Source organism: Microtus oregoni, unplaced genomic scaffold (assembly GCF_018167655.1).
Source record: "Microtus oregoni isolate MIOR12 unplaced genomic scaffold, Mior012 000016F_ref0000370, whole genome shotgun sequence".
Taxonomy (NCBI): domain Eukaryota; kingdom Metazoa; phylum Chordata; class Mammalia; order Rodentia; family Cricetidae; genus Microtus; species Microtus oregoni.
This window is the reverse complement of record NW_024543075.1, coordinates 16940327-16954270: the sequence shown is the minus strand read 5'-3', so window position 1 is coordinate 16954270 and position 13944 is coordinate 16940327. Positions and strand designations below refer to the sequence as shown.

Sequence of the window (13944 nt, the reverse complement as noted above, 5' to 3'; positions counted from 1 at the left end):
GTGCCACAGCTGCTTGACTCTCTTTAATCTATATAATACATATATATTTATTATACATTATCTTTAATATATCTTGATGTTGTGGAATATTATTTTAACTGTGTTAAGTGTGTTACATTTGTTTCTGCTGCCTTTGTAAATGATGCAAAGATGTGTTACAATTGTTTGATTGACTAAAAGTTAATCTGGGGTCAGGAGGCTGAGTCAGCAACTAGCTGACAGGAAGTGGTTGGGAGGAACTAAGCATGGTGAGGGTGCTTTAGTGGGGGCTGAACAGGACAGCCCCTCTTTTGGGAGATGCAAGCAAGGACAGGTTAGCTACTTGCTCCTCAGCCTCTCTGAGCTAGCAGGATTTCTCCTCAACCTTTGAACCCTGAGTTCTATAAAAGGATAGAGATTTAGATCGAGTTTCCTTTAGTGGTTGTGATAGAGCTGCTGCGGAGTTGCAATTGCCGGTTGGGACAGCAGTTACTTAAAGTGCAGCCACTGTATTGAATGCAAAACAACATTTGGTGCCCAATGTGGGGCACCATAATGTAGTTAGTTCTTTTTCACTCTTTAGGGGCTCACCACCCAGCTCCCAAGTAAATACACAGAGATTTATTTTTACTTTTGATTGCCCAGCCTTAACTTGACTTGATTCTTGATAGCTTTTCTTAAATTATCCTGTTTCTCTCTTGCTCTCTGCTTTTTCCAGACAGGGTTTCTTCGTGTAACAGTCCTAGCTGTCCTGAAACTAGTTCTTGTAGACCAGGTTGACCTTGAATTCACAGAGACCCATCTGCCTCAGCTACCTGACTGCTGGGATTAAGGGTGTGGGCCACCACTGCCCAACTAAATTATCCTGTTTCTCTCTTTTTTTTTTAAAGATTTATTTATTTATTATGTATGCAACATTCTGCCTTGATGTATGCCCGCACGCCAGAGGAGGGCGCCAGATCTCATTACAGATGGTTGTGAGCCACCATGTGGTTACTGGGAATTGAACTCAGGACCTCTGGAAGAGCAGCCAGTGCTCCTAACCTCTGAGCCATCTCTCCAGCCCTCCTGTTTCTCTTTAACTGCATTTTTGTCTATGGTCTTTTTATCTTTCTTTATTCTACATATCTTTTTTAAGGATTTTATTTAGTTTTATGTGCATTGATGTTTATCTGCATTCATGTCGGCATGAGGGTGTTGGGCCCTGGAACTGGAGTTACAGACAGTTGTTAGCTGCCATGTGGGTGCTGGGGATTGAACTGGGGGCCTCTGGAAGAGAGGCCAGTGCTCTTAACCACTAAGCCATCTCTCCAGACCTCTACATATCTTTTTTTTCCTTCTTACTCTGTGGCTGGCATTCTCCTCTCCTCCTTTTCTTGCATTTTTCTTCTTTCGAGCCTAAGATTTCTCCTCCTATTTATTCTCTTGGCCTGGCAGCCCCACCAATTTCTCTCTCCTACCTCACTATTGGCTGTTCATCTCTTTATTAGACCAATCAGGTGTTTTAGAGAAGCAAAGTAACACAGCTTTACAGTGTTAAACAAATGCAACAACATAAAAGAATCTAACACGACTTGCTGCGGAGGAACGGCTGTTGGTGAGTGCCTTTGGCAGACCGGAAGCTGGGGTCTTTGCTGCTGGTCGCTGAGCCTCTTCTTCAGAAGGAAGCATGGCGCTCTGGGTCACTAAGAACATGAAACTTAACGTGGAAAATAAGGCCAAGGTCAGCATGGCTGGCGCCAAGCATGTTCCTGTGGCAATTGCTGCAGCCTCCAAGCCCGGGCAGAGACCAAGAACTGATCTCGGAGATATTGGTAACAAAGTCAACGAACAGGCACAGGCAAGAGTGCCTCTGAAAAAGGAACAGTTACTGGGAAAGTTTCAGCTAAAATCCCACCCAAACTTCTGGAGAAACTGCCCGTGAGTGAGCCAGAGGTGGAATGGCTGAGCCTGAACCTGTTATGGAAGAAGAGCTTTCTCCTGAACCTATTTTGGTGGATAATCCCTCTCCAAGCCCAATGGAAACATCTGGATGTGCCCCTGCAGAAGAATATTTGTGTCAGGCTTTCTCTGATGTAATTCTTGCCGTGAGTGATGTGGATGCAGATGATGGAGCTGACCCAGACCTCTGTAGTGAATATGTGAAAGACATATATGCTTATCTCAGACAAGGGGCAGAAGAGCAGTCAGTTAGAACAAAATACTTGCTGGGCCGTGAAGTCACAGGAACCATGAGAGCTGATCCAGGTCCAGATGAAATTTAGGCTGTGACAGGAGACCATGTACATGACTGTTTCCATTGTTGACATGTTCATGCAGGATAATTGTGTGCCCAAGAAGATGCTGCAGCTGCAGCTGGTTGCTGTGACTGCTATGTTTATTGCAAGCAAATATGAAGAAATGCACCCTCCAGACACAGGTGATTTTGCTTTTGTGACTAACAATACTTACACCAAGCACCAAATCAGACAGAAGGAAATGAAGATTCTAAGAGTTCTAAAGTTCAGTTTGGGTCGCCCTCTGCCTCTGCACTTCCTCCGCAGAGCATACTTTGGCCAAATACCTCATGGGGCTCACGATGCTGGACCACGACATGGTGCACTTTCCTCCTCCTCAAATTGCAGCCGGAGCTTCTTGCTTAGCACTGAAGATCCTTGACAGCGGTGAATGGGCACCGACTCGGCAGCACTGCCTGTCCTCCCCTAAAGAATCCCTTTGGCCCGTTGTGCAGCGTGGCTAAGAATATGGTCATAGTGAACGGCGGCCTTACAAAGCACACAGTGAACCGCGGCCTTACAAAGCACACAAGTGTCAAGAGTACGTATGCAACAGCCAAGCATGCCAAGATCAGCACTCTGGCACTGCTGAATTGTACACTGGTTCAGAATTTGTCCAAGGAGGTGGCAAAGGCATAACTCGAGTAGCCCACCCCTACACCTGCAAATGTGACTGGCACCATGTGCCGCCTGTACACAGTGTACATTGCTTGTTCTTCAGTAAAGGTCATTTTCCTTTCATAGCTCACCCCATTTGAATGGTTTGCTCTGACTCTAGGATAACAAAAGTTGTCTGAAACATTTAGGAATATTTTTAAAACTGGTTTTAGTTTAACAGGGGATCCAAGTGATGTATATAATTGTAGCCTGTGTTTATAGACTTCCTTTACTTTATGTGTCCTTATCGTGTCTTAAGCTATCTTGCAAAGTCCTCTGCCTAGCTCTGGTTTCAACTGTGTGTCTACCAGCTTGTCCTTAGGTCCATTTTCTTCAGGTGGTTGCTGCCTCTCTTGAGCTATGGACTTATAGCTGAAACCCAGGTTTTTTGTGTAATTATTTACTTGTTCTTAATTGACTTGGAAAATAGGATGTTTAAAACGAAAGGTATCTTTTAAAAGAACTTGCCCCTCAGTCTCAATGTCCTGTATAAATGTAACCATGCATGTGTTGTCAAGGAGATATTTTTATACGGGTTCATTTTTTTCCCCAACAATATGCCATTCACTGTTTATATTGCATTCATAGAGTGTATTTCTTTTTTTTTTTTTTCTTTTTTTTTTTGAGACAGGGTTTCTCTGTAGCTTTGGAGCCTGTCCTGGCACTAGCTCTTGTAGACCAGGCTGGCCTCGAACTCCCAGAGATCCGCCTGCCTCTGTCTCCCGAGTGCTGGGATTAAAGGCATGCACCACCACCGCCCGGCTCATAGAGTGTATTTTGTACTGTATGTAATGTATTTAGTTGTCCCTTCAAAGACATTCAGACCGCATTCTCTCACTGCCTCTATTATATACAGTGCTGCTAAAATGCTGTTTTGTGCTTTGCTTTCCTAGGGGGTATGCTTCAAATTCTGACAAAGCCAGAATGAGACTTTGAGTATTGTTGGCACTAAATCAAGATGCCACTTCCTCTAGCTTCTGTCTTGTGACTCTAACTGGCAAAAATCCTGTCTCATTTGCCGTTTTAATTTATACATCCAATAATAAAGTTGAATAAAATTTTATTAGTGGAAAGCTAAAGAAAGAATATAGCACATCTTTGCGTCATTAAATATTCCACAGCATAAACGAATGTGACACATTCTAAACTCATATTCCACAGCATTTGATCCTCTTGCCTCAGCTTCTTAGGCCTAAGTAACCCCACACCAGTCTCTCTGTGTGCAGTGTTCTGCATGTACGCCTGCAGGCCAGAAGAGGGCACTAGATCTCACTATAGATGGTTGTGAGCCACCATGTGGTTTCTGGGAATTGAGATCGGATCTCTGAAAGAGCAGCCAGGGCTCTTAACTTCTAAGCCATCTCTCCAGCTCCCGCCCCCAACCCCTTGCTCTAATTTGTTTTTTTAAATGGTTTAAAGTTTATTTTATTTTCTGTGTATGGTGTTTTGCCTGCATGTACGGTTATGTACCACCTGTGTGCCTGGCGCCCACAGAGGTCAGAGGAGGGTGTCGGGTTGCCAGGAACTGGAGTTACAGATGGTGATGAGCCACGACGTAGGTACTGGGAACAGAGCCCAGGTTCTCCAGAGGAGCAGATAGTGCCTTTTAATCAATGTGCTGTCTCTGTAGCCCGGTTCTTTAAAGACAGTAAGGGAATATTGTCTGTCTGTCTTGCCACTATAGGGCATCACAATGACACTCAGGAATTAAAAAACCCAGGGTTTTGAAAAGGCATCACCGAAAGTTGACTTGAGAGAAGATCTGAGGGCAGAAGGACGGGAGCCATGTAGAGTCTGGGGTTGAAGGGACATTCTAGGCAGAGGGGTGGCAAGAGCAAGTCCTTGAGGGACAAGGGGAAAGGGCCGAGACCCACAGGTCAGAGCAATGAACAGGGTCAGACAGGATGGAAATTGTGGGCCATAAGGAAGACCTTGATTTTTATCCTGATTGAAATCTATACTAACATTTGAAAGATTAGTGTGAAGAAATCCTGGGTGCTCCCAGGGCAAGCTCCAGCTCCGAGCTGCAGACTCCGGGCTCAGTTCATTCAGTCACCTACCTATCATTCATTTTCCCAGTGTTTGGGGAGGGGGTTCTTCGTGCCAGGGCCTATGCTAGAACATAGGGAGAAAATACCCTCACCTCAGCTATGGAAGAGAAAAACCTTTCAGGGTTTGGGAGGTCCTGCCTTCCCACAGGTGTGGCTCCGTAAGTGGTCAGCTTGGGAAGTGAATAGGTTAACTAACAGCAGAAGCCAGAGACTGTGGAATGAGAGTCGGAAGAAGGGGCAGCCCTTGGCGGTTGTCTTTTCTGTGTGTGCAGAAGGTCCTGCTTCTGCACTGATTCTAAGCTCTGCCCTGGCCTGAGGGGAGGACGGGCCAGGACAGGTGGCCTGGACATGAGATGTCTGCCTGTTGGCGACTCACGCTTCGCTTTTAGAACGGTTTCCAGAAGCGGTGGGAGGGGGATGGGCAGGGCAGCTAAATATAGCTTTTGGGCCGTTGAACTATCTGGGAGGGTCTGCCCTCTGCCCAGAATGTGCTTGTCACCTGTTGAGTCCGCTGACTGCCATTTGGCCCTGAGTCCCTGTCCTTGCACTGAGCCTGCTGCTGGCTTCTTGCTGGTCTCTGGATGCAGCTCTGTTCACCCTGCTGGTAGGCCTGTCCCTGACGGTTCCTCCTCTGTTCTTTTCTGGCCCAAGTTCTCCCACCAGATCTGTGAGTCCTGTGGGTCTGAAGATACCGGGAAGGGGGAGGGCTGGGTATGCTAGAGGTCAGTGAGCAGACAGTTGGGGAGGGGATTCTGGCTAATTCCAGAAGAGTTGGGGCCCAGACATGGGTCAGAGGCATTTAGCCTGGGCTAAATCAGGAGCAAGAAGTGGGTGAGGCTGGAACCAGGTCGTGTTTAGAAACCGGGGTTGACAAAGGCCCAGTCGGGTCATATTTGTTTTTATCTGGGCTGATTGGCAATATATACACTCACTTTGGAACGACGCTAAATCCCATTTACCCGTGGGCCATAACCAGTCTCTTCCAGTATGGACTATAAGATAGTTATAGGCTGGGGCTCTGGCTGCCGGGCCTACAGACCCAGTGTGGGACTGAGCTGGAATTCTGTCTTTGGGTCTCTCAGACAGACTCCTCTTCCCAGGCTCACCATGTCGGCTGCACCAGGTCTTCTGCACCAGGAACTGTCCTGCCCACTGTGCCTAACGCTGTTTGATGCCCCAGTGACTGCTGAGTGTGGTCACAGTTTCTGCCGTGCCTGCCTGGTCCGCGTGGCAGGCGAGCCTGCCGCTGACGGCACAGTACCCTGTCCCTGCTGTCAGGCACCCACGCGGCCGCAGGCACTCAGCACTAACCTGCAGTTAGCGCGTCTCGTGGAGAGTCTGGCGCAAGTGCCCCAAGGCCACTGCGAGGAACACCTGGATCCACTGAGCATCTACTGCGAGCAGGACCGCACACTTGTGTGTGGTGTGTGTGCCTCTCTGGGTTCGCACCGTGGCCACCGTCTTCTGCCTGCCGCCGAGGCCCACGCCCGCCTCAAGGTGTGGGACCCAGCAGGGGTTGGGCTGGGGTACAATGGCTGAATAGAACGGGGTCTGACTAAGGGAGAAGACCGCTGCGTTGATTTGCATTACGATCTTCAGAGAATAGGGACCCGGGTTGCTAAGGGGGGGGGGCAGGTTAGGTGACCAGGGGAGGTGGCCAAAAGGCCGCAGGAGTCTTCTTGCTGAGCAAAACTCACGGAACCCACTGGGAGCAGCGTGAAGAATAGCGCTTGCCTGGCTGAAGTCCTCCAGCAAGCCTAGAAAAGTCCGAAGGGGTGTGCCTGGCAGATGCTACCGCCCACATGCTTTTTAGTGAACTGAATGGATCTGCTAGATTGGCGTGTTTGTGGGGTGGGGTGTCGGGTAAGGCTAGCTGATGGGGAGTTAGAGGCAAGGCCAGGAGTTCCAGAACCCGGCTGTCCAGTTGTCTACTGTGCATGGCAGAGATTCATTCATCCCTCAAGCTGCTAAACTTGTGTGAGCCTGAAGCTCGAGGGGGATGTGGGAAGGGCAAGGCACATTTGGCCAAGGCTCACGGTGGGTGGGTAGCCCTGAGACTCCAGTCTGGGCTGTTATTCTGGTTCGAGCTAGAATAACACAGTGGTGCTCTCCCAAGATGCACTAGGAAAAAAATAAATATCCAATTATAGTCAAACGAACATGCCAGCTATACGTGCTCCTACAAGTCATGGGTACCACAGATTACACGTATGCAGATACTGGCAGGTATGTGCCCAGTTGGCCCAGAAAGGTCTGTTATTAAGCATTTATTAGCCTGTGGAAAAGTGAACAGGTGCAGAGGCAGGGGGAGGAAGTAGGGTCCTGAGCCGGCCTTCTTCAGGCCAGTGGAGCTGCTACTCTTATCTTCCGCTGCCGCAGAGGTGTTGTGCCTCTGTGTCTTCACTGGCCTTTGATAGCGATCCCCAAACTTCCCAGGGCCTCGCCTCACAGCCCTCCTTCCTGCTCCTGCCTGGCTCAGTCCAGCTAGGAGTCCACCCAGCCCAGTTTTCTCTTTGCTGACCCTAGAACTCTAAACCTAGCTCACTTGTATCTGTGGAGAGAGGTTAGAACCTGTGGAACAGAAGTGTGAGGCTTCGGGGAACTTGTAAGGAGCAGATGTGAAGCCCTAGTCTCAGCGACCGGCATCAGGGTAGTCCTAAGCTTTAAGCGGTCTGAAGATGGCGATCCTAGAAGAGAACCAGAAGGAGGAAGGGGACAGGAAGGCTCTGGGACTTGTCCACTTCTGCACCCCCATGTCCTGCAGCATGGCTGCTATGAGTTTGGCACCGTAGTCCTTGAAGTAGAAGGCAACCGGCCTGCTGGTGAGGTTGGTGGCATCCAGTGGCCAAGTTCGCCCCACTCCCACGATGTGTCGACAGTCCTTAAGAATGCCACCACTTAAAGCTTGAACTTCTTGAACTAGTGGGCTGTCAGACTCTCCAGCACCTTCTGGATGGGGCTTGTCTTTTACCATGGCTCTGAACCTCTGACTGCAGGCACCCAGAGCAATCAGGTTAGCCTCAGGAGAGGACATCTGAGGTGGAGGCTGATCTGGCAGCTAGCCAGGAGTCTTTGGTTCAGACCTGTGACTTCCCCAACAAATGCCACCTGTGTTTTCAGGTTCCCCAGGGGAGGTGTCACTTGGTAGAAGTGGGGCGTGACTGTTCCCATTCTGCAGAGGAGGAAACTGAGGGGAGTAAGGGTGGTGAGAAGGCAGAGGTGACTGTGGCAGCACCCTTTAGAAGCTCTTCTGAGCCTGCGGTTCAGGGATCCCTAACCAGCCCACAGCGGGGTTTAGCTGACTCATAGTGGGTATGTGCATTAAATTTTCTGTTCTCAGAGCCCATAGGTTTGTAAAGGGGCTGACTAGAGCACCAGGCCCCTGGGACGGGAGTTTTAAATAAGGGGCGAAACCCAGGATGGGAAGATCGCATTCTTCTTCCTCCTTTTCTTCCTTTCTCTTCTTCCTCCTCTTCCTCCTCCTCTCTCCCCCTCCTCCTTCCTCCTCTTCTTTCTTTCTCCTCCTTCCTCTTTTCCCTCTTCCTCCTCCTTCCTCCTCTCCCTCCTTCCTCCTTCCTTCTCCCTTTCTTCCCCCATTTCCTTCCTCTTCTCTTTCTTCTTTACTTCTCCTCTGAGACAGGGTACTATTACATAGGTCAGACTGACCTCAAATTTGTGATCCTCCTGCCTCAGTCTCCCCAGTGCTGGGGTTACAGACATGCATAATCATGCTCCATTTCATTTTTGTTTTCATAAATCCCTTACTCATCTCTGGAAGCCTGCTGCGTGCCACGTGCTACACTTTCCAGTCTGGTGATGGTCTTGTTTGTGATCCTTGCAAGGACCTATACTGAGGTTAACTGGGGAAAGTAAGGCCAGTGGGGAGTTACCATGGCGACAAAGGATGAAGTATGGCCAGGCCTGGAGGCCTGCAAATGGACTGGGGACTAAGCAGAGGGCTGGAGAAGGAGCTGCCATTGAGGGGAGAAGTACAGATGGTGAGATAAGGGGGCTGTGTTTCGGGGTGGCATTCCTAGCATCTCTTTTATCCTGTCCTGTAGACACAGCTTCCCCAACAGAAGCTGCAGCTGCAGGAGGCATGCATGCGAAAGGAGAAAAGCGTGGCCGTGTTGGAGCATCAGTTGGTGGAGGTGGAGGTGAGGGGGCTGAGGGTGGCAGAGCCTGTAGGATCTGTATGTCCAGGCTGAGGATCGCTAGGCAAGAATCTTCTCATCCTTACCCCCAGGAGACCGTGCGTCATTTCCGAGGAGCTGTCGGGGAGCAGCTGGGGAAGATGCGGATGTTCCTGGCTGCCCTAGAAAGCTCTTTGGACCGTGAATCGGAAAGGGTGCGGGGTGAAGCTGGGGTGGCCTTGCGCCGGGAGCTGTCAAGCCTGAACTCCTACCTGGAGCAACTGCGGCAGATGGAGAAGGTTCTGGAGGAGGTGGCGGACAAGCCACAGACAGAGTTCCTTATGGTGAGCACTGAAGGACCGCCCCTCCCTGCCTCCTGGCCATGGTTCAGTTTCCAGAGACCTCGTCCTGTTGTCATATGGGGAACCCCGAAGCCCACAGCAGTGAAGGGATAAGCTAGGACTTCATATCAGAGTTGGGTCTCTGAACTGCTGTTAGAGTAGATAGAGCTTAAGTGTGCAAGTGGAACCGTCCATGCCCTAAATGGTACATGTGAGTCTGTTAGGACCGTCTTCTAACAGGCGAATGTACGGCTCTGGGATAAGGAAGGGCTCCTTTTGCTGTTCACATGAAAGTTAATATCCAAGAGTGGCTTTGACTCCTGGGTTTCTTTTCTTTTTCTTTTTTTTTTTTTTATTTTTCGAGACAGGGTTTCTCCGTAGCTTTTGGTTCCTGTCCTGGAACTAGCTCTTGTAGACCAGTCTGGCCTCGAACTCACAGAGATCCGCCTGCCTCTGCCTCCCGAGTGCTGGGATTAAAGGCGTGCGCCACCACCGCCCGGCTGACTCCTGGGTTTCTTTAGGCTTTTCTGACCCCACATCCTTGGTCGTCTGTTTCACCATTAGAACTCCCAGAGTCCCCCCTCCCTGCTTTCCAGAGTCCCCCCTCCCTGCTTTATCTCCATTCTCATTTTCTCTTTCTCCAGAAATACTGCTTGGTGACCAGCAGGTGAGAACCTGTCTCTTTCTTTGGCTGAACTTGCTTGCCCTAGTCTTCCAGGGACACCCTCTGCTTGCAATGTGCTTTTCACCTCATTTCTGTGCGCTGTGTTGAACACAGAAATGAAATGCCCTTGGTCCTTACTCCTGGGGACCTCGTATACTGGTGCCATGGTGCTGCAGATGTGGACAGGTCACAGGTATCATTTCAAGACTGCTGGGAGGGACAGGGGGAGCCAAAGGAGACTCCCCAGAAGAACGGACGTTGGAGCTAGATCCTGGAGGAATGGGCCGGAGTTGGGGAAGTAACACGCAAGTGCAGGCGGGCTTAAACTCACAATGTAGGCAGGCAGGAACGAATGAGCTTGAATGAGCTTAGCCTCTCAGATGCTAGGATGAACGGCCACAATGTAGCAATCCATTCCTGTTGGGCAGGTGCCCTCTTCATCCATTTCCAGAATTTCCATATTCCCAAGTAGATGTTTTAGTGGAAGAGTTTAAGGCAGGGGTGTGATGAAAATCCTCTCCAACAACCTGTGTCCTCTTGTCCCCGGAGTAATTCCTTCTGCCCCCACCCCCACCATCACCTCTGCACCCCCTTACTCAGGCTGCAGAAGATCCTGTCCGAGTCCCCACCACCTGCAAGGCTGGATATCCAGCTGCCTGTCATCTCAGATGACTTCAAATTCCAGGTGTGGAGGAAGATGTTCCGGGCTCTGATGCCAGGTACTGAGAGGGGCGGCTCTGGGTTTGGATAGCTGTGGGGTTGGTGGGAGGCACAGGGCACAGGGGCTGGCCTCCCAGCCCCACCTCAGAAGCCATGGAAGAAGCTACACTGTGCCTCTTAGATTCTTCCGTGCAGCTCCCTAAGCCGTGAGGGCCTAGAGTTTACAGTGGATAAAAGCACCCAGCTGACCCCAGGAGCGCTGCTATGGCAGGGCCTGGGCTATTGACTGTGTGATCCTTGGCCAGTTCTTGTCCTTCTCTGACCATGGAGATGATGGTTCCTGCTGGCTGGGGGTTAGGTTTTGTAGCATTCTTGTAACCCTGGGGACAATACTGCACCTGACACTGCCTCTGGGAACCTGTGACTGGGAGCCAAGAGCTCAGCCTCCTCTCCTAGAAGCTAATATTTCTGGGTGCCCACAGGATGGACACACGGGGGAGGGGAGAGAGAGAGAGAGAGAGAGAGAGAGAGAGAGACTATTCAACCTTTATTGTCTCTGGTCCAGGTGGGGGCAGGAATGAGTAGAACGTTGGTTTATTCAAGAATAAACTTTTAAGGCCCATAGACTACATCAAGCCAGACAGAACTGGGCTTCCTGGCTCCTGTTCTGGACCTTGGGCGTTTCGGGGGCCTCAGAAAACACCATTCATTTGGAATTCCCCAGTCCTGCCCACCATGTGCCCGACTGTGCAGTTGAGCAAATGTATGGATGTGAGGAGGGAGAGGACTCTAAGGTCCTTAAGTTGGTTGGGAGCAGGAAGGCTCCCCGGACCCAGCCTGACCCGTTGTCTGTTTGGCAGATCTGGAGGAACTGACTTTTGACCCCAGCTCTGCGCACCCAAGCCTGGTCGTGTCCCCTTCCGGCCGCCGCGTGGAGTGCTCGGAGCAGAAGGCACCGCCAGCAGGAGAAGACACGCGCCAGTTCGACAAGGCGGTGGCGGTGGTGGCTCAGCAGCTGCTGTCCCAGGGCGAGCACTACTGGGAGGTGGAGGTGGGCGACAAGCCGCGCTGGGCCCTGGGCGTGATGGCGGCTGACGCTCCCCGCCGTGGCCGGCTGCACGCGGTGCCCTCCCAGGGCCTGTGGCTGCTCGGCCTGCGTGATGGCAAAGTCCTGGAGGCGCACGTGGAGGCCAAGGAGCCGCGGGCACTGCGCACCCCAGAGCGGCGGCCGGCGCGCATCGGCCTCTACCTGAGCTTTGCCGATGGCGTGCTGGCTTTCTATGATGCGAGCGACGCTGACGCGCTTGCACCCCTCTTTTCCTTCCACGAGCGCCTGCCCGGGCCGGTGTACCCCTTCTTTGACGTGTGCTGGCACGACAAGGGCAAGAACTGTCAGCCGCTGCTGCTCGTGGGGCCTGACGGCGGAGAGCAGGCCTGAGTTCGGCCCCGTGTGGGAAGAGGTCAGGTCCCGAAGGCGGTGGGAGGTTTAGGTCACCTTTGTCAGGCCTGGAGTGGGTTGGGCGGGTTTCTGGAGCTGAGGACTAGGCTGAGGGGTGGCTAGGGAGGGGGAGTTTGTCTCAGAGAAGTACACGGGTTGGGATGGGCAGGGGACAGATGGTGAGGGATGCAGGGATAGGGTCTGTGGAGTAGGGCGATCAGTCAGATCCGTGAGGCAGTCTGAGTTTGGATCAAGAGTTCCAGGAGGAAAAGAAAAAAAAAAAAAAAAAAAGAGTTCCAGGAGGAAGCTGAGGTTTAGGGAGCCTGGGGAGAGGGTGGGATTTAGTGGAGAATCTTGGGAAGTCTATGGAACAGTGGTCCCTTCAGCCCCACAACCCGCTCCTGAAGGCCCCCTCCTCAAGTCTTCACATTCCCCTTACCCGGCACAGATTTTCAGTTAGTGCTGCTGACATCAGCAGTCTTCTTTTTCCTTTCTTCTCTCTTTTCTTTCTTTCTTTCTTTCTTTCTCTCTCTCTCTCCCTCCCTCCCTCCCTCCCTCCCTCCCTCCCTCTCTCTTCTCTTTCCTCCTCTCCTCTCTTCTCTTTCCTCCTCTCCTCTCCTCTCCTCTCCTCCCCTCCCCTCCCCTCCACTCCCCTCCCCTCCCATCCCCTCTTCTCTCTCTTTCTTTTGTTTTTATTTTCTGTTTTGAGACAGGGTTTCTCTGTGAAACAGTCCTGGCTGTTCTGGATGGTCTTTTCAAAGCCCCCAACAATCCTGACAGACTGCTGGTGTCTGTACTCCCAGCACTCAGGAGGCTGAGGCAGGAGGATGGAAAGTTGAAAGCCAGCAGGACTCTGTCACAGACAAACAAATGTGCACAGAGCAGTGTCTTGATAAAACTCTGCTGTGTTTCTGAGGTAGCAGATCTGGGGGAGGCCAAAGCAGGCTTCTGGACACGGGAGAGATGGCTCAGTGGTTAAGAACACTCGCTGCTCTTGTAGAACATTGAGGTTCGGTTCCCAGCACCGATACCGTGGCTCACACACTCCAGTCACACGAATCTAATGGCCTCTTCTGTCTTCTGTGGGCATTTGTGGTACGCAGACATATGTGCAGGCAAAACACTCATACATTTAAAATAAAAAAAAAGATTGTCTCTGTTGTTCTTAATTCTGCGGGTTAGACGGTAGAGACGTTATGCGAGGAAGAAGACACAGACACGCGGCGGTCCCACGTGGGTGCACTTTAATGGGGGAGGGGTAACAAACAGGTAGGGGGCGTGCAGACACGGTAGGAAAGGCGGGGAAGAAAAAAGGAAGAGAGAGAGGGGGGGGCTCGTGGCGGCCCCCGCTTTTTAATGGGGAATGCAAAAGCTTCTGGGAAATGTGTCCCGCGCTTGCGTGCGCTGGAGTCCAGGGGAACGCTGGGAGTTGTAGTGTTGCAAGAGAACAACAGTCTCTATGTCTCTCTTTCTGTTTTTGTCTCTGTTTCTCTTTGGAGACAAAGTCTTGCTGTGTAGCCCAGGCTGACCTAGAATGCACTGTGAGGCCCAGGTTGGTTTCAGAGTCTCTATTCTCTCCCTTAGCCTCTGGAGTGTTGTGTTTTAGGTGTATGTCGCCATGCCCAGCAAAGATGGTTCTTCTAACAAGTTTCTAAGTGTCCTGTAGCGGCTGGTCACCTGGGATCACACTGAGAGCACACCCTGACTAGCTGTAAGCGTAGACAGAGGCATTGAGTCTAAACACA

General features: G+C 51.1%; 1 protein-coding gene and 1 pseudogene across 3 annotated transcripts; both read left to right on the top strand.

Annotated features, from left to right (window-relative positions):
- The first annotated feature begins 1648 nt into the window (after nt 1–1648).
- LOC121457326 lies at nt 1649–2894 on the top strand (annotated as a pseudogene).
- Nucleotides 2895–5479: 2585 nt separating this feature from the next.
- Trim72 (tripartite motif containing 72) lies at nt 5480–12303 on the top strand. Of its 3 annotated transcripts, none has more exons than XM_041666800.1 (7): nt 5480–5630; nt 6064–6460; nt 9025–9120; nt 9210–9440; nt 10082–10104; nt 10702–10820; nt 11622–12303. In XM_041666800.1, exons 2-7 carry the CDS (start codon nt 6071–6073, stop codon nt 12197–12199), a joined length of 1437 nt encoding a protein of 478 aa, XP_041522734.1. In that variant the 5' UTR covers nt 5480–5630; nt 6064–6070; the 3' UTR covers nt 12200–12303. The 3 variants fall into 3 exon arrangements, with proteins under 3 accessions (XP_041522734.1, XP_041522733.1, XP_041522732.1); XM_041666799.1 differs by having other exon boundaries at nt 6046–6460; nt 11622–12302; XM_041666798.1 differs by having other exon boundaries at nt 5508–5567.
- The last annotated feature ends 1641 nt before the right edge of the window (nt 12304–13944 follow it).

Bases quoted from the DNA above. Each gene is read 5' to 3' on its own strand.
- Trim72 (XM_041666798.1), top strand. From the start codon at position 5,545: ATGCAGCTCTGTTCACCCTGCTG. The intron at 5,568-6,063 runs GTAGGCCTGTCC...TCCTCTTCCCAG, and splicing joins CAGCTCTGTTCACCCTGCTG to GCTCACCATGTCGGCTGCAC. The intron at 6,461-9,024 runs GTGTGGGACCCA...CCTGTCCTGTAG, and splicing joins AGGCCCACGCCCGCCTCAAG to ACACAGCTTCCCCAACAGAA.